The sequence below is a fragment of the Canis aureus genome, chromosome 4, assembly GCF_053574225.1.
Source record: "Canis aureus isolate CA01 chromosome 4, VMU_Caureus_v.1.0, whole genome shotgun sequence".
Taxonomy (NCBI): domain Eukaryota; kingdom Metazoa; phylum Chordata; class Mammalia; order Carnivora; family Canidae; genus Canis; species Canis aureus.
Genome location: NC_135614.1, coordinates 8,081,244 through 8,102,138, shown reverse-complemented (window position 1 = coordinate 8,102,138; position 20,895 = coordinate 8,081,244). Strand labels below are relative to the sequence as shown.

Genomic DNA, 20,895 nt, shown 5'->3' with positions numbered 1-20,895 from the left:
AAAAGCTGAGGGAGTTACGCCAACAGAGGAAAAAACGGAAAAGGGACCCTGACGAGTCCGAATCGGCAGAGACCGCCCATTTGTTAGTTTATTTGGAGTTGACAAGGCCGAACATCTGTTTGTGATTTATACTGCTGTGCTGACTGCTGCCCAGAAATACTCCCCATTCATCCGCAAGTCGGTGATTTTGATGCTGGATCGAGGACCACCCGCACTTGGTGGGGGACTTCTCAGCTAATTCCAGAAACCAGGGCACGCGTCAGAGGGGAAGGGGCTACATTCGGCGCGAGACAGAAGTCCTCCCCCCATGGCCCTGCTTCAGGCCTTCTCGGAGCTATTTGCTGTGATTGTTGCTCCTGATTTTTTTCTAAATGAATTTTGCAAGCAGAGCAAGTCGGCAAACCATGCAAATGCATTTGTGCCACTCAGGATTGTTATTTTGTAATTTAACTTAACTTTACCAATTGCTTCATTATCAAATTATGTGTGTTTCCCGGGAAAACCTCCTCAGATCCGAGATTCTGAAATCCTGTATAAATGACCCTTCTGGGTTCATTACGTTGGTACCTTTCCCTCACCGTGGCTGGTTCTCTGAGAGGCCGTGGTGCACCCTGGCCCACTGGAGGGTACAGTCTTCCTCTCTAGTCTGGGATGCACATTAGCCACGAATTCCTACCTGCCTTCCGTAAGTAGGTCACCAGTCTCCCCCACGGGGACCAGGCCCCTTCCGCTGGGACTCTACTCTGCAGCAAGGTGAGAGGACTGCCGGCCGTCGGGCCGTAGTTGAGGCCGCACAGTGTGGTGGGGACTCACGTGCAACACCGACCTCACATGGAGACCCAGAGCTTCCGAAGTCCCCGAGTACGAATAAAGTTAGCCCTGGACAGTTCAGTGTGGGGACAGGACTCCTTTACCTTGGCCAGCACCATCTGGGGAGCTTAGAAAATGCTTTGCCAGGGAGGTTGATACCGTGGGGATGCCCCCGCAGGCTGCCCCTGGGCCCTTACCGTGCTGGGAGCTGGGACAGGGGTCCCCCTGCTGTTCTAGGCCATGACCAGAGATCTGGGTGCAGGAGTAGCCTCCCCTTGACTGGCGAACGGCCTGTAACTTCCCCGAGCTGGCGGGGCAGGCTCCTGGCTTCCCGTCCAGGCCCACAGGCCTCCTCTCGTGTGGGCACGGAGGTGACTCAGCTGGGCGGAAGCCGAGGAAGCCAGCGGAGCCACAGTACCACGGGACGGCCCTTCGGGAATCGGGAAAGCTGGCCCGCTGGGAACGGCGGGTGGTGGCTTCCCACCCCTGGCTGCATCTCGTGCCAAAGATCTCAGCAGCAGGTGAGGGCTGCTCCGGGCAGGGCCGGCCAGCCGGGGTGTGGGGGCTGCCCCTCCCCACGAGGGGCTCCTTCTCAGGGCCCGCTGTCCCTGGGACCCCCTGAGCCTTATGGAATGGAAAACCTTGTGCCCGGAGCCCTCTCCAAGCTAGAACCCCACCCCCCACCCCGAGTGCCCATGCCATCCACACATCCACACCAGCCGAGGAGGAGGTGGGTGGAAGGGGACAGTCCCTGGAGGGCCAGCTGGTGTGGCTGTCCCCTCACACCGTGTGCACTTGCGGGTACTTGCTGCCTACCAGGTGCCAAGGGGCCACAGTGTAGGAGCCTCAGGAAGCGCTCATCTTCCTGGGCTTGGGTCCTCTGAGTCCTGGGCTCCAACATGCTGCTTATAAGTTGGAGGGTGTCTCTAGCTGCTGAGGGACAGGGAGGTTAGACGAGAAGGTTCTGTCCTTGTCCCACCCACAGGGAGTGAGCAGGGGCAAGGAACCTCGGCCGAAGATGCCCAGTGTCCCTGTGTGGCTTTAACCACGGTGGTGGTAAGAAGGTAACATTTAACTTTTCTAGGGGGCAGGAGGGGGAGGCGTCTGCGTCCTGAGTGAGGGAGAGACAAGTTGTGTGTCGGCCGCCCCCGTGGACCGATACAGGTTTCCTGGGAGGTGGGAAGCCGCTACCCACCCCAAGAAGCAGTCGAACTGTCTTAAGTTAAAACGGCACCACTGTGGCTGCTCGCTGGAAAGAGATTTATGATCCTGGGCGGTTGTCAGGGCCGTGGGGATGGCCAGCGAGAGCGGGGGAGCAGGAAGGAGGTTCTCCGGTGTTCGAAGTGGGGAGGGGGTGGCAGGCCTCGGTGCAGCTCCCCTCTGCCCCCCGCCCTCCATCCCTCTGCCGGGAGGGCGCTGACCTCTTTCTGCAGGTGCGTCAGCCTGTGGAGCCCAGGGGAGACCCGGCGGGCAGTGGGGACAAGCCCGGCTTGGCTGCTTCGGGGAGCCCTGGGTGTGGGCCAGAGGGACAGTTGTAAGAGGAGCCCTTGCCAGGGTCCCGAGGCCATCATGACGGGACTGCACATGGGGTGAGGGTGGCAGGTTCCGGGCCCATCTTGCCTGGGTCTGAATCCCAGCTGGTGACTCTGGGCAGTGACCTAGCTTCATGCCCGTCTCCTCAGCTGCAAGGGGAGGACAGGAAAGGCCTCCGCCTTGGGTCACGGGGAGGACCAGTGAACCTGCACTTTGGAAAGCTCGCAGGACCGCGCTGGGCACCTGGCGAGGGCCGGGGGACCGTTACTGATTATCACGCTTGTCACCGCAGCAGGGGAGCCCCCGATGCGACCTGGGTGGGCGGGCGGACAGCAGAAGGGGACGGCAGCAAGGCAGGTGGCTTCGAAGCCACTGGGGCGTGGCGGCCGCCTCTTCAAGCCCCTGAACGGGAGGACTGCTGCTTCAGAGCCCGGGGCAGCCTCGGCCTGCGGGCGGGGGCTGGCGGAGCCCAGGCCCCTGGAGGGGGGCCCAGGCCTGCCTCGGCACCGTGTAGAGCGCGGAAGGCCAGGCGGACCTTGGTAGGAGCAGTTTTAAGGAGCAATAATGAAAACTTAACAGCTGGTTGGGGCTCTGGAAGATCCTGCTCCAACATCTGCCACAAAAGTCTGCATTTGCTGCCAGCTGCAGGCCTCTGGCTGTAAACGGGAAGAACATTCACTCCCCACGGTGTCCGGGTTCCGGGGGAGGGAGGAACACTGGCGTCTGCCAGGCCAACCAGCGTTGGCACCTTTTTACTCACGAAAGGAGGAGGTGGCTCCGGGAGCCCCAGCCTCATCCAGCACACCCGCCTCCAGCTCTTTAAGAGCTCGGCCTCCTCCAGCCAGATCCCCCCGACTCCAGGCTGCCCTGGTGCGACAAGTCACCTGGACAGATGTGCCAGGCACGCAGCCATTTCTCCATTTGGAAGCTACCTTGCATTTTCCCATCCGGAAAAGCACTCCAGGGATTTTGAACCTACCATTCCTCATGCAGGAAAAACAAGTGCTCACGAAGCAGTAAGAAACTCCCAGCCTGAGAGTGATCAGCCTCTCTGCCTAGCTACCCGTCTCCCTCTCTCTCCCTGCCTATCTGCTTTCCTTCCTCGCTTGCATCTCTCCATCTCAACTACCTGGCCATCCACCGACCATCTGTGTCTCTATCTCCTTATGTATATATATTATTCTATCATCTATCATCTATCTATCTATCTACCACCTGTCTATCGTCTTGCCTGTGGTTTATATAAACCTTGTTTCAGTTACACCCTCCACCTGGTGTGGGGCATTTCTAGGAGGCAGGGATTGTTCCTTGCTTGCTCACTCGGCGCAGAGCTGGCCCGTAGGACATGCATGAAGAGGTGCTTCATGAAGGCTTCTGGACGGTGAGGAAGCACTCAAGCCAAAAGGTAGAATCACTCACAGGCTGCGAAGGGCAAAGCCAAGCACTGAGGCTGGTAGGAACCAGGACAGAGCATCCACCTCTCCTGCCTCCAGTCACCTGGCATGTCCTCTGTGAGGCCTCCATGTCACCTTTCCTCACTCAGTCACCCTCGGCAGAGTGGGTTCCAGAACCTCATCCATCTGAATGAGCCTAACTCATTGGTGGCCGTTAGTTTAAAAGTGATTCTAAAGTTTAAATCCATCCCAGATGTGGACCAATGCAGCTCCTCCATCCCATCTGCTGGCATCCCTTATCCCCTCTTGTCCTCTGAAATGTCAGGTGAACACGGGGGAGATGGGAACCAGAGAGAAGCAGGAATGGGGGAACAGGAAGCCTGTCTGCGCACCCCACAGATTCAGAGAGGGACGTGGCTCCACTCTCAGAAGGATGCACATGCCAGCCTGGATCAGGAGCTACAACACTGCCAGACACAGAAGGCACATGATCCAATGGCCACCGAAGGTGTGAGAGGTGGGATGGGAGGAGGTGGCCAGTGGATGGACGGACGGAGAGATGGCTGGCCAAGGTAATAGACAAGAAATGGATAAAGGATAAAAGCTGAGTCTAACAGAGATTTTTTTAAAAGTAGAACCTACAAGAGTCAGTAAATCTGGGGCATCCTTTGGCCCGATCTTGATTTTATTTCTTTCTTCGAGAAGGAGCTCTTGGAAGTTAGAATGACAGCATAACCCGCGGCCTCAGTCACTGGAACCAAAGGAGCCCCGATCAGTAACTGTGAGGCCCTGCTGTACCCACCTGTCCTCTGTGTCCCTTCATGGGGCGACCAGTGGTGGGTCCCATCTTTTCTGGGCTGTTCTGTACTGCTCTCCTGGCTCTCGCCACTTGGAGCCTGGCCGCCGCCTGCAGACGGAGCAGACCTTCTATCCACATCTTCAATGTGGCCAGCCCCATGCTGGCCAGAATCACAGCCTTTCCGCACCCTGTGAGGAGAGAGGAATCTCCAGGACTCCCACCAGACGTTTCTACCCCTTCAGTGGCCCCAATGCCCATGTGGATCAGGGTGGAAGACCGCATTCTGCGGGTGAGCAGCACAGCTGGGATGCTGGGGGTGGGGGGAGAAGGGGGTTCTGCTCCCCAAACTCCAGTATCTGGTAAATGAATAAACCCACCAGGATGGATAAGCTAGAGCCCTGACCTTCTGAAAGAACCCTGGGCTCTGAGGTCTGAGATACAGAGTTCTGCCGTTCTGTGGCCAAACCTCCTCGAATTCATTCCAGCTAAGCAGGGACATTTTTACAAGCAGGTCAAGGGGCTTATTGGATGAGAGCCATGTGCTGGGGAGCTCAGGCCTGGTCTCCGGGCCAGATGTGCAGCAGTTACTCCCGCAGACCCATGACCTCTGCCGCTCTGCAAGGAGGCGAGCCAGACCTCAGCCTGGGCAAGTGTGAGGGGCACAGATCCTCCTCTGTGTGAGGTTTCCTCGGACTCATCATCATCTGAAACTGCTTGTGGAAACAAATGACCTGTTAGGCCACTTGGGAATAGCAGTTTTAATCATACAAGGAAACGGCGGTCAACAGTGAAACTCTAGCCAGAGTGGGGAGCTCTCCACGCCTCACCGCACCACCCCTGGCCGCATCTGGATGAAGGCCTGGGTGAGGAAGACCTACCTTAACCACTTGGTTCGGAACCACGTCCTGATGCTGTCCAGAGTGACGGGGCCACTCCAGACACTCTGCAGCTGCCTGTGGGTCCCTAGATAGGATGTGGTTAGTGGAGACACGTACATGGGGTACCCCAGAGGCTGGTCACAGGAGGAATTAATCAAGTTTCGGAGGACCTGTTTGTTGTTCTGGATGCTTCCACGCTCTGGGTTTCGGTTGCGAAGGAAGATGAGCTCCTGCTGCTGCCCTGCCCAGAGGCCACGGACACATTCTTTGTTAACCTGTAGGTCGGGGAAGGGGCGAGGAGAAGAGCAAATGATGGTGCATGTTTTCAGTTTGATGCTTTTTTAGCCTATAGACCATGAGCAGGGCTGTGCATCTGATCATCTCCGACTACACCCCTCTGGCCTAACGCCATTTTCATGGGCAGGCCGGAGGAGCAGTCCTATGAGGTGAGGGGGGTGCCACTCCCAGGGGTAACAGGGCAAATAAGGAAGCTGTCTGGCAGTTTGAAGTGATACAAAGAGAAGAAATACTGGTAAGAAAGACCCCAGGTCCAAGAAGAGATTATCAAAGTTCTGGAACTTTGGAGAACAAGAAAGTGTTTACAAATAAGCTGGGTCCTGAGCCTCATCTACATGTGTGTCTACCGGGACTTCTTGCCAGAGCCCTCGCCTCCACACTGGTTCTCAAGGGCGTGAGTGACCCCAGCCCTGAGGCCCATCTCTGCTCCTCTGAGGCTGTGTCCCAGAAAGAGATGCTGGCGCACGGGTGCGGGTGCCAAGCAGGGGGTAGGGCCACTGTACCTTGATGACCTTGAAGCTCAGAAAGCTCCTGTGGAGCATGATGACCTTGTACTCGTCGGCGCCCTCGTCCACCACATGCCGAAGGGTGAGCAGCTCCTCCTTGTTGGACAGCACGGCGCCCCTCCAGGCCGGGTCACCCTCGTGGCAGATCACTACTTTCTTCTCAAAGGACTGGATGGCCTCATAGAGGACCCCTGGGTCTTCATACTCATCGGGGCAAGTGAACTGGTCCTGGCAGAAAGAAGTCCGTCTGTGGGCTCGGGGAGGGCCAGAGAGCTGACCCGTGGGTGAATGTGTGGATGGCGACTTGGCCAACGACCCGAAGAGTCAAATCCGCTTTCACATGGGCTCTCCTTCCACACTCTGTCCGAATCCAGACCTGGGTAGGGGGCACCTCCTCGTCCCGCTGCCCCGACTGGTGGTACAGGCCCTGGGAAACAGCTTTGTGCCTGGGGTTTGGGCACTTGAGCTGTCATTTTCTCTGGTCAGTTCTCCTTTCCTGTCCTAGCGGGGGATCGCCACCTTCTAGCCAATCTTGAGGGCAGTGGCCACTGGCTGATGTCAAGACTATCTGGATGGCCTCCATGTTTAGTTACCTAAGTAACACACCCACTCACAAATGCCATGCCAAGAAAAGGGACCTGAAAGTTCTTTTTTCCCCCTGTTTCAGATTTATCCTTTAAAAAAAAAAAAAAAAGGATTTATTTATTTATTTAATTTACCTGGTGAAGTTTCAGGGACATCCTGATGGCCGGAGCCACCACTTTATGCAGAAGGTCCATGTCGGCAAATACCCACTCGTCGCGGGCTGTGATCCTGAAGTCACCTTTGAAGAGGGCGTGGAGGCCATACAGGAAGGAATCCAGGCTGTAAAGCAAAGCCCGAATGACCATTGGGTTACACTGAACAGTGTTTGGAAACCTGTCACTCTGAGCAAGGCCTGTGCCTCCCACCTGTCCAGTCGGGAATGACCTTTGTGCCTCTAATAGATGACCAAGGTGGGGTGCTCCCACACCCGGCCAGGGCCCCTGCACCCACACCCTCCTGACTAGCCGTGGGTGGGATGGCCAGCCTCAGTGCCAGCCTCCATAACCTGGGGGGTGGGGGGGCCACCCGAGCCACTTGTGCTTGATCTCAGGTGCTGGTCACCGTGGGCCTCCACGTGCAGCGGCCTGTCCCAGGACTCCCAGGGGTGTCCTCCTCAGGGGGTGGCTGACGGGGCCACCTGCCCAACAGCCCAGGGGCTCACGTTGCTCTCCCGCCACAGGGTGGAGAGGAAAAGGATGGAGCCCAGAGAAATCTCAAGTCGGTCGTTTGGATTGTGCGAGCTCATCCCCTGGCCAGCGCTGCCCTGCTGCCAAGAGAGCTGGAAGAGGCGCCGCGGGGGTTACAGTGACTGACTGAAGCGTTTCTCAGGATTATCCCGGTTTCCGAGTTTCTAGGTTTTTCCCACGCTGCTTCCATTTCCTGCACATAATTGAGCATTGCTGGGATGGGGAGCACGAGAGTCTACCCAGGAGAAATCTTCTGCGGTCTGGGCGCTTTACATTTTGGACGAACCTGGGTTGGAAGGCAACGGCTCCTGTACGATGGGAACAGGAGGAGTTGTTCTTCCTTCCTTCGTTATTTCCACTAATACGCTCAGTCACAGCCCCTTCTAGCAACCCTGGCCTCTCACATCCCTGAGAGGTAGTTATGAGGTGAGCACAAGCAACAGCAGCCCTGATAGTGCTGAACCGGGACAGAATGAGCAGGAAAATTGTGCGAGAAGGAGAATCTCTGAGGATGGCTGCTCATAAGGATTTAATGAGTTGGCTCACTGAGCAAGCCTTTGATTCAACACAGCACATTAGTCCTGCACGTCAGGGAAATAGTTCCACTGATTGCTATTTTAGCATTTCGTTGCAAAATGTGCCACTATCATTAATTTCCTTCTGGAACTCTCTTGAGAGGGATGCCGAGGCTTCGAGTCAGAGCAGACTATGGGAAACGGAAGCAGCCAAGGTCCAGGCAGGTGGGGCTTGGGGTGGGATGGCCTGAGGAGCCCAGAACCTTCCAGAAAGAGTCCCAGGAGGCAGCCTTCCCAGAAAGGCTCCCCCCTCACAGAACAACAGAGACTTCCTGGGGCTGGGAGCTTTGGCGACTACCCGGGAGGCAACGAAGGAGGAGGTGCAAGACCGAAGGCCCGGCTGCGGCAGGGCAAATGCCAAGTGCAGAAGCTTTGCAGTAGCGAGTACTACCTGCTATCAGCTGAAAACATCAGAAGTGCCCCTGTCATCAGGTGGGGGCTAGGTGCTGTGAAGGAACAGCAAAGTGGCAGGACATGGGTGGGTTTTATTCTGGAAAGCATTAGGAATGCCAGGCTGCTTGCATACACAGGAAGACAAAATGCTCCTCCAAGACGTAGGGGTGGGGATGGTGGCAAAGGAAGACCAAGGGGCTCGCCCAGGGACCCAGAGCGGCAAGGAGTTGAGGGTGCGGGGCTCTGGTCTGCTCAGCACCGGTGCAGAACAACCACAGACTGCTTACTTATCGGGAGGGCAAATGCAGCTTCCGAGGGAAGGGCCCCAGCAACAGATGCTTCACTTGCCATTTCTCATGTCTCCGAGAAAATGAACACTTAATGCTGTTCCTTTTAAATGATTTGCAATGTAAAAAACAAAGCCTGAACCAGAATTCCACTGGATTGGCAGTATTATCCCTCGTACCTTAAAGGTAAAGGTATCCCGAAAGAAAGGTGTTTCATTATCCTTAAGAGAAGGAAGAGCAGGAAGGCACAGGGATGCGATGAGCAGGGGAGGCCCTGAGCGGCAGAGGGAGCCAGGGCTCTGGGACACCTGGGGCACGTTTCTGACTGGGAGCTTTCTGGTGCTTTGTCTTTTAAGATTTCACTGGGAGATGACAAGCTCCCACCCCCAAGCCAACAGCTGGAGCTGTCGCCTTCATGGGGACTGAACAGCCACCCCCCACCCCTGCCTCCGGTGCCCCACCCCCCACCTGGGATATTAGTGACCTAGATTGCCTCATCCTGTCCTGCCATAGAGTTTGTTGGCCACGCAATCACCCACTCAGGGGCAACTGCAACCAGTTGTGTGGGATTAGGTCAGGGACAGGGCAGAGCAGGTGCCACAGGTGTATAGTAGTGTGTTACAGAAGCAGAACCACACGTAGAGAACCAAAGACCACACACGGGGCAGACCGGGTGGCTCAGTGGTTTAGTGCCACCGTCAGCCCAGGGCCTGATCCTGGAGACCCAGGATCGAGTCCCACGTCGGGCTCCCTGCATAGGCCTGCTTCTCCCTCTGCCTGTGTCTCTGCCTCTCTCTCTCTCTCTCTCTCTGTGTGTGTGTGTGTGTGTCTCTCATGAATAAATAAATAAATAAAATATTTTTAAAAATATTAAAAAAAAAAACAAAGACCACACACGGCGAGATGTGCAGGGGCTGCCGTGGGACAAGATGTGTGCTCATAATTCAATAAAAACAGCACTAGAAAGATATTGCTCCTTAATCTGATGAGTAGCTGGTGCTTGAGTGCATTTTCTTTTTAATGGAAAAGAGTGGGCATGTATTGTTTGGGCTGTCACACCATGCTACTCGACCTGAGAACAAACCTAGCATCCTGCCCCTCCACCCAGCTCCGTTAGAGGGACTGTGTCTGCACTGCTTCTGGCCTGGCCCTGAGCTCCTCTCCTAAGGCTCAATCCACACTCCACGGAGCTAGGATGGGAGCCATGGTCTTGCCTTTCTCACTGAGAAGTGCGTGTGTGTGTTAGAACAGATGTTCCTGCCTTTGCCTCCGAGTGACTCTGTAGCCCGAGCAGACGCCAACAACCATAAAGCTGGGTCTCAAATGATTCTCTGATTGCCCGAATTCCTGCTCTTGTCTTTCTGGTTCCTGCCTTAGCTTCCTGTGAATAATGACATGGCTGCTGGTGACACACATAGATGAGAGCCTGGGGTTGTTGGTACTTAAGTACCGTTGCTCACAGCCCCTCTAGAAAAGGCTGTTTTCTGGCTCGAGGCCCTGGCTGTCGCCTGCAGAGCCCGTCACTGCTGGCACGCTAGCTTGCGCTCAGCAACTGGTCCTGCTCACTGCAGCGCACCTCTCCATCACCTTTCACAGCAAGGACCATTTGAGGATGACTGGCTGAAGCAAAGGCTGTCTTCACCGTCTTGTAACCCTGCTTTCTTTATTCACAGAGAAGTCCTCCTGGCTCTATTCTAGCCCGAGGTTGCTTACACCCCTCTGATTCCTACTTATATCGACATCACTGACTGGCTCAGCCCGGCTCTCACCTGTACCGTCTCTCACTGGTTCTCAACTGCTAGCATGTTTGGTCCTGAAGGATACTTGGAGACCTTTTTGTATGTCACAACTGTGCTGGGGCAGGGCGGGAGTGCAGGTGGTGGTGTGCTCTGGCACCAGGTGGAAGAAGGCAGGCAGATCTGCTGCTACAAAGCACAGGCTGGCCCCCAAGACAAAGAACCATGCGGCCCAAATGCTCGCAGTGCCTGTGCTGAGAAGCCCGTTCTTTCTGAGACAAAGCACCAGGGGAGGTTACAGATTTTCAGTTTTGGACAATGGGGTCATTATCTTGAATCCAGGCTTAAGGAATTTTAGGGCTCAGGGGGGAAACAACTTCAATGCTGGGACAGTTCCTGCAGGACTCACAGTGGGCTCTCCAGATGACTCCAATGACTGATGGGTTCATTTTCACTCCCTTCCAAACAGGCCCACGTACTGCGTGTTCACAGACCAGGCCTGCACAGCCTTCTGCTGCAGCGCAGCGCAGTAAATGGAGAGCTTGTAGAACATATGGCAACAATTAGGTGTGATTTGCAGGCTGGGTTTCCCTGCGTTTCCTGATTAGTAACGGAGCTACGCAGGGAGCTGCGCCAGTCTGCTGCGGCCAGTATTCCGGGCTCCGAGAGCAGGTCCACTCCGGGGCACAGCAAGCCTTACGTGCGCTGTACTCTGTCTGTGCAATTTAGCACTCCGCCCAGCTAATTCCACTGCGCAGCCACGTTCTCCTGCTGAAGCTCCCCCCACCCCACTACTGAACAAGAATCATCTCGGTGACTGGCACCACCTCGAAGCAACTAGAAGTATGAGAAAAGGAGGTTAAGGGACATCTGGGGGGCTCAGTGTTTGAGCGTCTGCCTTTGGCTCAGGGTGTGATCCCAGGGTCCTGGGATCGAGTCCCACATCAGGTCCCCCCAGGGAGCCTGCTTCTCCCTCTGCCTATGTCTCTGCCTCTCTGTGTGTCTCTCATGAATAAATAAATAAAATCTTTTTTTTTTAAAGGTTGATTGACTGCTTCCATTTTTCTGATGGTTTGTAGATTACTAAGCGCTTTCCATCCCATGAGCTCATCTCATTCTCGTGGGTGCCTGCACAAGATATACTATTTTAGCCCTTTCCTATGAGAAGAAACAGGCCAAAAAGGGACAAGAAAAAGAGTAAGATGGGTGGGGAACAAAGACTCAGTATCTCATCCCACTGAAGATGCGTCAGAGCAAAGCCACGGCTGCCTTCTGGCTACCCACCTGTCCAGGAAACTCAGACTTGCTTCGAGAATGTGTAATGTAACTGGAGCCGTCTTCTTACGGACAAGCCTAGAGGCTGTGCTGGGATGAACTAACTCTTGAACTCACCCCCACCTCACCCTCCTGAGGTCAGTCACCTGCGATTTCCACAAGTTTAATTTGGTGTATTTACTCCGCACACACCCTGAACTGATAGAGTATTAAGAGTTCTTTCATGTACGCTTCATCCAGGAAGCTCTAAAATGGAGCCAACCCTTGGCGTTGGTTCTCTGGTAGAGGGCACTCTGAAAGAAAGTAGCAGTGTCCCTCAGGTAGGACCAAGGTGCTTCGCTTGGTTTTAGAGTTCAGGTACCACATAGAGAGGCAGCATATGGCCCAGAAGAGCTGGAGGGATGGGAGCCAGAAACCTAAACCCACACTTCCATTTGGCTCTGATATTTGTTGATATTGGCAAGTCCCTCGTCCTCATTATCATATCTTTCTTTCTGTGTTCCTCCTTAAAATCAAGCTTGTCCAGGGACATGTGGAGGCTGGATGAGGGGCTTGCTACGATCACTGTATATCAAGGACTGGGTGCATAAGTGTGGTTTGAGGACAATGGACATGGGTCTGTGAGAAGAGGGACAAATACACTCCAGTGTCCAGCATTCCTCTGTCCTCCGGGATCCAGGCCTGAGTCCTGAAAGACACAGAAGATGTCTCTATCTCTTGATCGAGGGCACTCAGAGTGCAAGGTGGAAGCAACTCCCTTCAGAGAGGGCCTGGGCCAGCAGGACAGGCAAGGTGCAGCCCAGAGGGTAGAGCATCCCTGGGCATGGACCACTGTGAGCTTTGGGAACTGTCCACAAAGGAAGCTTAGGGGTGTGAGGAGGGAAATGTGGGTGCTATGGAATAGCACAGCCACCTCAGGGATGCGGGGCCATTGAGGAATTCCTATGGAGCAGAAGGGGTTAATGGTGGCACAGAGTGGTGGTCAGGAGTGGGACTCTGGACACTGGTCAGGCCTCCGCTGTGGTGAAACACTTATGCCAGTCACTTCTCTGTGCCCTCGTTTTTCCAGCTGTTAAAATGCGGCCAGTGACAGTATCCACTTCATCCTTTCTCAAGCCTCCACGGAAGATAAAATGTGTGAACTCAAGTCAAGCTCTGAGCACTGTCCCCAGTATGTATGCAGGGGGCACATTGTAGGTGTTCGCTGCCACCTTTAGTTGCATTTTAGCGTAAACTTCAGATATAAGCCAAAGGATGCTTATGCTACAGAATCCCACCTAATAACTGGAAAGCAGGTGTTGTTATTTCAAATAAATCCCAAATAAATTATGAAATACTAATTCCCAAGTGAGAAATCATTAAAAGGCAAGCCCTGATGAAAAGCTTTTTAAAAATACATTTGACTTCATGATGTTCTAACACTCAACACTTCTGTGCTCCTGAGCCTCCATATCGATGAGTCATCTCCCATTACTCAGTGAACATGCTTTGGGAGGCCGACCTCGGGACTCAAGGAATCAGGCACATGGTGGCCCTTCAAAATCAAAAGTAGGTTTCCCGACCCAGTTCCTGGAGATCCTCAGTTGGTGGTTTGTGAGGGCGCCTAGAGTTTATATTCTGATCAAGCTGCCCAGGTAATCCTGAGATTTGGGGATCAGGGGACCAGAGAATCTGAGTGTCTCCTAAAGACGTCCAGCTGTGTCAGAAAAGCTGTGGAGTGGAACCCATCCACCAGGCCAAGGTAGAAGAAGAACTTCCTGTGCAGTCTTACAATTTAAGGTCCCAGAAATGCTTGCTCCTTTTTCTAGGTTATAAATTCATTCCTATGCTTTAAACTTATAGATTTTTTTACATGCTCTGAGACTTTTATTTGAGCTGGATAACCTGATTTTAATCAGGATCTTGCATCATGTTTACTTTGTCTATTTCTCGCCTAGATTCTGGCTTCCAAGTTTCCAACAGGAGAAAGTGGACCTCAATCTTGTCAACAAGATGATCCTGTATGACATCTGGCCCTAGTTTGGGCATCATCTCCAAAGGAAGCTTGGGAGAAGAAACAGAGATCATGTCCTGGTTTTCTGAGGAACGCTGTTTTCCTCTATCCACTGTGGGTGAGAGAGATGTGCAAATGGCAGATGTGACCTCAAATCACAAGAGTGACCTACCATAAGGTCACATATCAGAGCTCTCAGTCTCCTGCACAGGGCTTGGCACAGCACACTATGGCTGGCTTGTTTGCCAACCATTTTTCAAGACTATGTTGATCTTGGGGTTCTCTATTCTCTTGGAACCCTAGTCTACGCCGAGAGATAGTAAAATTTCATTTTCATTTGCTTCTTCAAGCAAACATGGTGCTGCTGTAAAATGCAACCATCTTCTCACCTTTATCTCTATAAATGGAGCATCAGCCAGGATCCACTCACCACCTTCCATGGAAGACAGCAATCAAGCTATCTTTTAGCTTGGGATCAGTGAAACTATTTTGACTTCCTGCTAAAGTATATCTTTATGGATGTGTGCCTTTCTTCAGCAGGAGACATAGTTCTCCAAAGAAGATGGGCCTCAAACTCCAAATCTAAAAAAATTATCCATATTTGCTTGGTATGTCCATATTAACTCATTCTATCTCCAAAATACATGGGCATTTTATTTTAAGACACTGTATAAACTTGTGCTCTTTGCTTGCTTGCACTCAGCTTATTGTTTACGATGATTCTCCATTTACTCATTCTCCCTAATTTTGCATATACATATTTTTATTTCTTGAGGATTGTCTCAGTGCCATGTCACTGTTGTAAAGTCAAAAACATTTCCCCAACAAATCCATCTAATAAAGCAGAGCTTGTGACTTATGCTAGCCTGCTGTGTAAGATATCTCTAGGGAGTTACTGTTCAAAAATCATTTGTTAACTCTTTAACATTAAATATGTGAGAATGACCTGTGGGGTCTTATAAAGTACACCTAAAGGCATATTCCTGATTTTAAAATTATGTAAGGGTAGATTGCACACACATACACACACACAGAGGTCATGGGCTACACATGTGTAGGTGTAACTATGTATACTAAATTTTAGCAAGTTGTGGGGCACCTGGGTGGCTCACAAACTCACAAACACAGTTAAGTCTTTGACTCTTGATTTCAGCTCAGGGTCATGAGATTGAGCCCCACATCAGGCTCTACACTGGGTGAGAAGCCTGCTTAAGATTTTTTCCCCCTTCTCCCTCTATGCTCCCTGTCCCTTCTCTAAAAAAGTTAGCAAGTTGAATTTATCATTATATAAAAAGATTATCATATCATGACCAAATAAAGGTTATCTCAGAACTTTAAAGATCTTTTAATGTGAAGAACTCTATTAATGTAACTTGTTACATTAATAGATTTAAGGAGAAGCATATCATCTGAATGTGTGCCCCGCGTTTTAAAATAATTCAACTTCCTTTCCTGATAAAAGTTTTATTTAGCAAGCTAGGAAGAGGAGGAAACTCCCTGACTTGATAAAATGGTCTATTACAAATGGCAGATGTGACCTCAAATCACAAGAGTGACCCACCATAAGGTCACATGTCAGAGCTCTAAAACAAACCTTACATTTTAATGCTAAAATATTATTCTTGTTCTCTGTAATGTGGATTAAAGTAAGGATGCTGTGGGAGGCAGAAAAATGTGCCCCCAAAGATGTCCATATCCTAACCCCTGGAAGTTGTAAACATGTTACCTTCAACAGCAGAAAGCATTTTGCTGATGTGATTAAATTAAGAATTTTGAGATGGAGACATTATCCTGGATTATGTGAGGGGGCTCAATGTACTCACAAGGATCCTTATAAATGAAAGAGGGAAGGAGGAGAAGTAAAGTTTGAATCAGACAGAGATCAAAAGAAGCTGAATTCCTAGCTCGAAAGATGGAGGAAGAGACAGCCTCTAGAACAGGGAACAGACTCTCCTCCTCAGAGCCTCCCGAAGGAATGCAGCCAGACAGATACCCTGATGTTAGCTGAGTGAATCCCATTTTAGACTTCTGACTTCCAAAATTATAAGATAATTTATGTTGCTTTAACCCACCACATTTGTGGTAATTAGTTACAGCAATAATAGGACACTAGCACAGACTTCCAACATTACCCTGGAGGTCATAACCAATGTAATAAGAAAAAGAAGTGAAGATAAATATTGGGAAGAAAAAGAGCCGTAACTGTCATTATTTGCAGACAGGTGTTCCTACCAGAAAATCAAAGAGGATTAATTGGAATATAACAGAGTTCAGTAGGGGTGCTCAAAGTGAGATCAAATAAAAAGATAAGTCACTTAGCTATATTCCTGCATCAAGAATGTGCCAGGAAAGAAAGGTTCTATTCCCCAAAACAATAAACCTATAAAAATATCTAGAAATAATCCATCAAGAGATTGCACATCTCAAAAAAATGATAAAAGTTTACTGAAAGACATTTAAAAAACAGAATGATCACAAAGATGCACCATATTACTGAGTGATGTTTGTATTTTTCTCAATAAGCAAATTCAATACAACATCCATCAAAATGCCAGCAAAGCTTTTTATAAAATTGATTCTAAATTTCACCTGAGGAGAATATGAGCAAGAATAGCACCCACCACAAAAGGACAAGAAAAAAGCCAAAATAGGGGGACTAGGCTTATCAGATCTCAAAACAATGTATCACTCTAGGAAACCCAGCAGCATGGTTTTGTTATAAGAATAGAGAGATTGATCACTTTAACAGACATAAATCCAGAAACATCCCACCTATGAATGGGAATATAGCATATGGCATTAATTGGTATTTCAAGTTAGTGGTGTTTTTAACTAATTGACTGAATCACTAATGAGAAGCTACTAGCAAAGGGTATTGGACTATTAGCTATCCATTGGGGGGAAAAATGGATCCCTACCTCCCATCATGAATGAAAATATATTCTACTTGAATTTGTTGGGAGCCAGTAGTCTAGCAGGCTCCTTCTGCAACATATCCTACTGGCTTCACCAAGAAGGCAAGGCCTGGGCCATTCCCCAGGGCCATGATTGCAGTGAGTATCCTTGAGTGATGAAATGACATACCTCTCTGCTACAAAACTGCTGGTTCCCTGAGCTAAGTGCTCTTCTCCTGTCATGGAAAATGGTGCTCTGCATTATCCCTGTGAGTCTTGAGGGAAAGGAGATCAGAAAAAAACAGCCTGAAGCTCATGCTGCCCCTGTGCTATGAGAGATAAAGTCCTTTGTCTCTGACCCAGGAGTCTTGTGTCCTTTGCTAGAATCCATGAAAATGTAACAAGATAGGTAATAAGTAGAGTAAAATAAGTAGAGTAAAATCAAATCCCAGGACACAATAGGATTCAAAACCTAAACAGAAACAAGTAAAACTATAGAAGTATCAGAGGAAAATAGAGGGCATTACCTTTATATTCTAGAGCTGGAAAAAACAACAACAACAAACCCTTTTAAGAAAGACACAAAATCCAGAAATTATAAAGTAAATTAAAACAAAAGATGTTATAGATAAAAATAAAGACCAAGTGCACCTTGATAGAAAATATTTTTAACACATATGATTATAATATAAGAATACCTCCTAAAAATCAAGAAGAGCCTAATAAAAATGGTAAAGCACATAAATAGGCAGGCAATTCACAGAAAAAACATGTGACCAATAAATATGTAAAATGATCCTTACCCTCAGTATTAAAAATAGAAATGCAAATTCAAATGAGAATGAGATCATTTTTCACCCATGAGACTAGAAAAATTAAGACCAAATCTCCAGCATTAGTGAGGGTATGACAATACACTCTTGGTGAGCCTACAAATTGGGGCAGCTTTTTTGGAGAGGAATTTGACTATATCTAAAAATTACAGTTAAACATTTTTTTGAGCTATGGAATCTTTTTTTTTTTTTTTGTAATCAAAACCTATTGAATTTATTGAATTCTAGCATATAAAATGCAGAGCACAGCTGTTTGGCAGGAGAGGTGGGGGCCCTGTCATGCTCTGACCTACCCTCGCACTGTGTCCCTCCCCATGTCCTACAACACACCCAGCTAAGTCAGAACTTTGTGGACATCAGGCCCCAAAACCATTGGCCCAGGGCAGTGTGTGAAATCAGTTACCTCTGTTAGTCAAAGACTGAAATGAAAGCACGCTGTAGGATTTTGCTATGGTATGAGACCTCTCAGTAAAGGGAACCAGTCCCAGATAATCAAATCTTTCCCTCGAGTACCAAGCATATTATTCCCAGATTTATCTCATCACCATGTTTGGAACAAGCAGAGCTGACGCTGAGTATGAAAAACTGTTTGAAACAAAGAAAATCTCATCAAAACAAGGTTTCAAAAAGCAGCTGGTGAGCCTGGTGCTTAATCAAGGAAAAAAAATAAATAAAGCAGACCAAGCAAGAAACACCTGGATCAGGAATATTTGAACAAGCTATGCAAAGAGCAAGATTGAAGAAGTCCTTGCCAATAGCTTAGGTAGGAACTGAAAGAATAAGTCTTTGAAGCATTTTATCTGCAATTTGTACAGAAAATTCAGAATTTATTAAAAAAAAAAAAAAACAACTTCAAGTGGATCAAACAAAAGATCATCTGCCTAGATGCTATGACTATCTGAAGACTCATTCGGTGATTCCAGAATCCTCTGAAGGCCTTCCCCACTGCATTCCCTTCTTACAGTTTCATGAGGAGGCCCTGCCGTAACCACATCACCTTGTTTTACAAAGCCCACACACAAGACTTCTGCTAGGCTTTCCATCATCAAGTTGGGTCCCAGACGACCACAGAGGGAACCGCTCAGGGCTGGAGCAGGAGGCTGAGTCAGGCAGGAGAAGACAGTCAACTATGCCCTGGGGTATTTCCTAGAACAGGTTTTAACTCAACACTAAAATGGTAGATCACTTGGCATTTCTCACCTGTGAAGAAAATCATAAAATCCAGAGACGTGGGAGTTGAAAGAGTTACCATCACACATTCCACCTACTTCTATGCTGACCTTTCCCTCTTAGTGACTCAAGGCTACAGCCTTCCAGAGAGAAATGAAGAGATTATATCAACCACAGGCGTTCTGATGTAACTGGTCTGGACTGGGACAGGGCCTGGGCACCAGGATATTTAACCCTCCCCCCAAAGACTTTAATGTGCATCCATCAGGGTGGTCCTGATGACCAAGCAGAATCCAGAACACCTTGTCTCTGGTGCTAAGTACCAAAGGAAAGGTCTGAAATGGCCAATGATCCTGGTGATGAGAAGGTGGCATGGAAGTCATGAGAGCAGCTTCACAGGAGGATCAGGAGCAGAAGGCTAACTGGCAGTGGGGTGGCGGCAGCTGCTGAGCTCAGTGTTATTTGTGAAGGAAAGTCCTAGACCTTGTTTGTGAATGCAACAGAAGGCCGAGGTGACAGAGGATGGAGGGTGAAAAGGCCAGGAGAGAATTTAACTTTGTTTTGGTTCTTTAAGAAGAAAAATTTGTAAATATTATTATCCATAAGAAAAAGATAACCCAACCATTTATAACAACATGGATGGACCTGGAGGGTGTTATGCTAAGTGACATAAGCCAGACAGATGGAGGCAAACACCATACAATCTTAAGTACACAGAATCTAAAAAACAAAACAAGATAAAAACAATGCTCAAAAATAGAGAGAACAGACTGGGGAGTGCTGGGAAGGAGGTAGAAGATGCACGAAATGGGTGAAGAGGGTCAAAAGGTACCAACTTTCAATCATAAGATAAATAGGTCACGGGATGTCATGTACAGCATGGTGATTCCAGTTAAGGATACCATATTGTATATTTGAAATGTGCCAAGAGAGTAGACCTTAAAAGTTCCCATCACAAATAAAAGTTTTGTAACATAATACATATGGTGATGCCTGTTAACTAAACTTATGGTGGTGATAATTTTGCAATATATACAAATATTGAATCATTACGAAACTAATATGTTATATGCCAGTTATAGCTCAATTGTTTAAAAAAGAAGAGAAACTTGAGCTATTTGCATACAAAGCAGGAAGATCTGGTAGAAAGAGAGTTTGAAAAAACAGCTGAAGGGACAGCCAATTAATCAAAGCCCCGCAGAGACAGGGCAGGGTAGGGTCCAGACTAGAGCACAGATGCGATAATTTTCTTTGGTGTGGAAAAACAGGGAAAGACAATGAACTTTTACTTTCTTTTTAATAATCAGTTAATTTATTTATTTGAGAGAAAAAGAGAAAGAGCATGAGCAAGGGTAGGGGCACAGAGAGGGACAAAGAATCTCCAGCAGACTTCATGCTGAGCGAGGAGCTCGACTCGGAGCTTGATCCCATGACTCTGAGATCATGACCTGAGCCAAAAGCAAGAGTCAGATGCTCAACCAGCGAGCCACCCAGGTGCCCTGGGAATGAGCCTGTATTAAGCATTAATTTTGCTAGAGACCAGGCTAGGTAGTTCCAATAAATAATTTCATTTCATCTTTCTGGCAAATCTGCCGGGACCCTTGGAACACCGAAGGCTCTGTACCCAGGATTCTGGGGTTTTAAGCTGTTCTGTGTTAATGCCATTTCCACATGCAGAACTTCCAAAGGTCCCAGTGATCAAAAAGCCTCCTTAGGGGTCCAACATAATTTATTATGGCAAGAACTATTTATATAAGCAGTCCAACTTTCAAATAAAATGACTGATAAATATCTGTCAAAAATATAAAATGTCAGTGCCTGTATCAACTGTGTCTTCAGGTACCTGAGAGCCATGTTGTGGGCTGCCGTTCCCAGAGCTCTCCTCCCCAGGATGCAGAGGGCAAAGGACAGGGTCACTAAAGGAGAGTCCTCATCACTGTCCAGGTTCTTGGAGGGCTGAAAGAGCAAGGATGTTCATTCAACTTTCCCTCAGGTTCCATCATGCACTGTCACAGGATCGCATCCCAGGGAACTTTGTAGGCCAGCCATTTGGTCATTCCGCCTACCAGCATGCCCCAGGGATGGGGAAATCTCTGATCCCTGAAACACTTTCTCTTGTGGTTAGACATGGAAAAAAAATTGAAATGGAGAAGATACTTTAGAGGAGAAAAGAGGCTGACATGTGCCTTGCTGGCCTAATTCTCTGGAATTTTGAATATGGCATTTCATGGGTGAGGATGGGCAGAGCTTA

General features: G+C 49.4%; 1 protein-coding gene across 2 annotated transcripts in view; it reads right to left on the bottom strand.

The window, feature by feature from the left end:
- The window catches only part of PCNX2 (pecanex 2), a 288,682-nt gene that overhangs the window by 3,776 nt on the left and 264,011 nt on the right, over positions 1-20,895 (bottom strand). For both annotated transcript variants that reach the window (XM_077894480.1, XM_077894481.1), the window contains 5 exons: positions 20,488-20,600; positions 6,937-7,081; positions 6,215-6,445; positions 5,415-5,689; positions 4,540-4,724 (listed from right to left, as the gene is read on the bottom strand). In XM_077894480.1, coding sequence (XP_077750606.1) covers positions 4,540-4,724; positions 5,415-5,689; positions 6,215-6,445; positions 6,937-7,081; positions 20,488-20,600 — 949 coding nt within the window. The remainder of the gene's footprint in view (positions 1-4,539; positions 4,725-5,414; positions 5,690-6,214; positions 6,446-6,936; positions 7,082-20,487; positions 20,601-20,895) is intronic.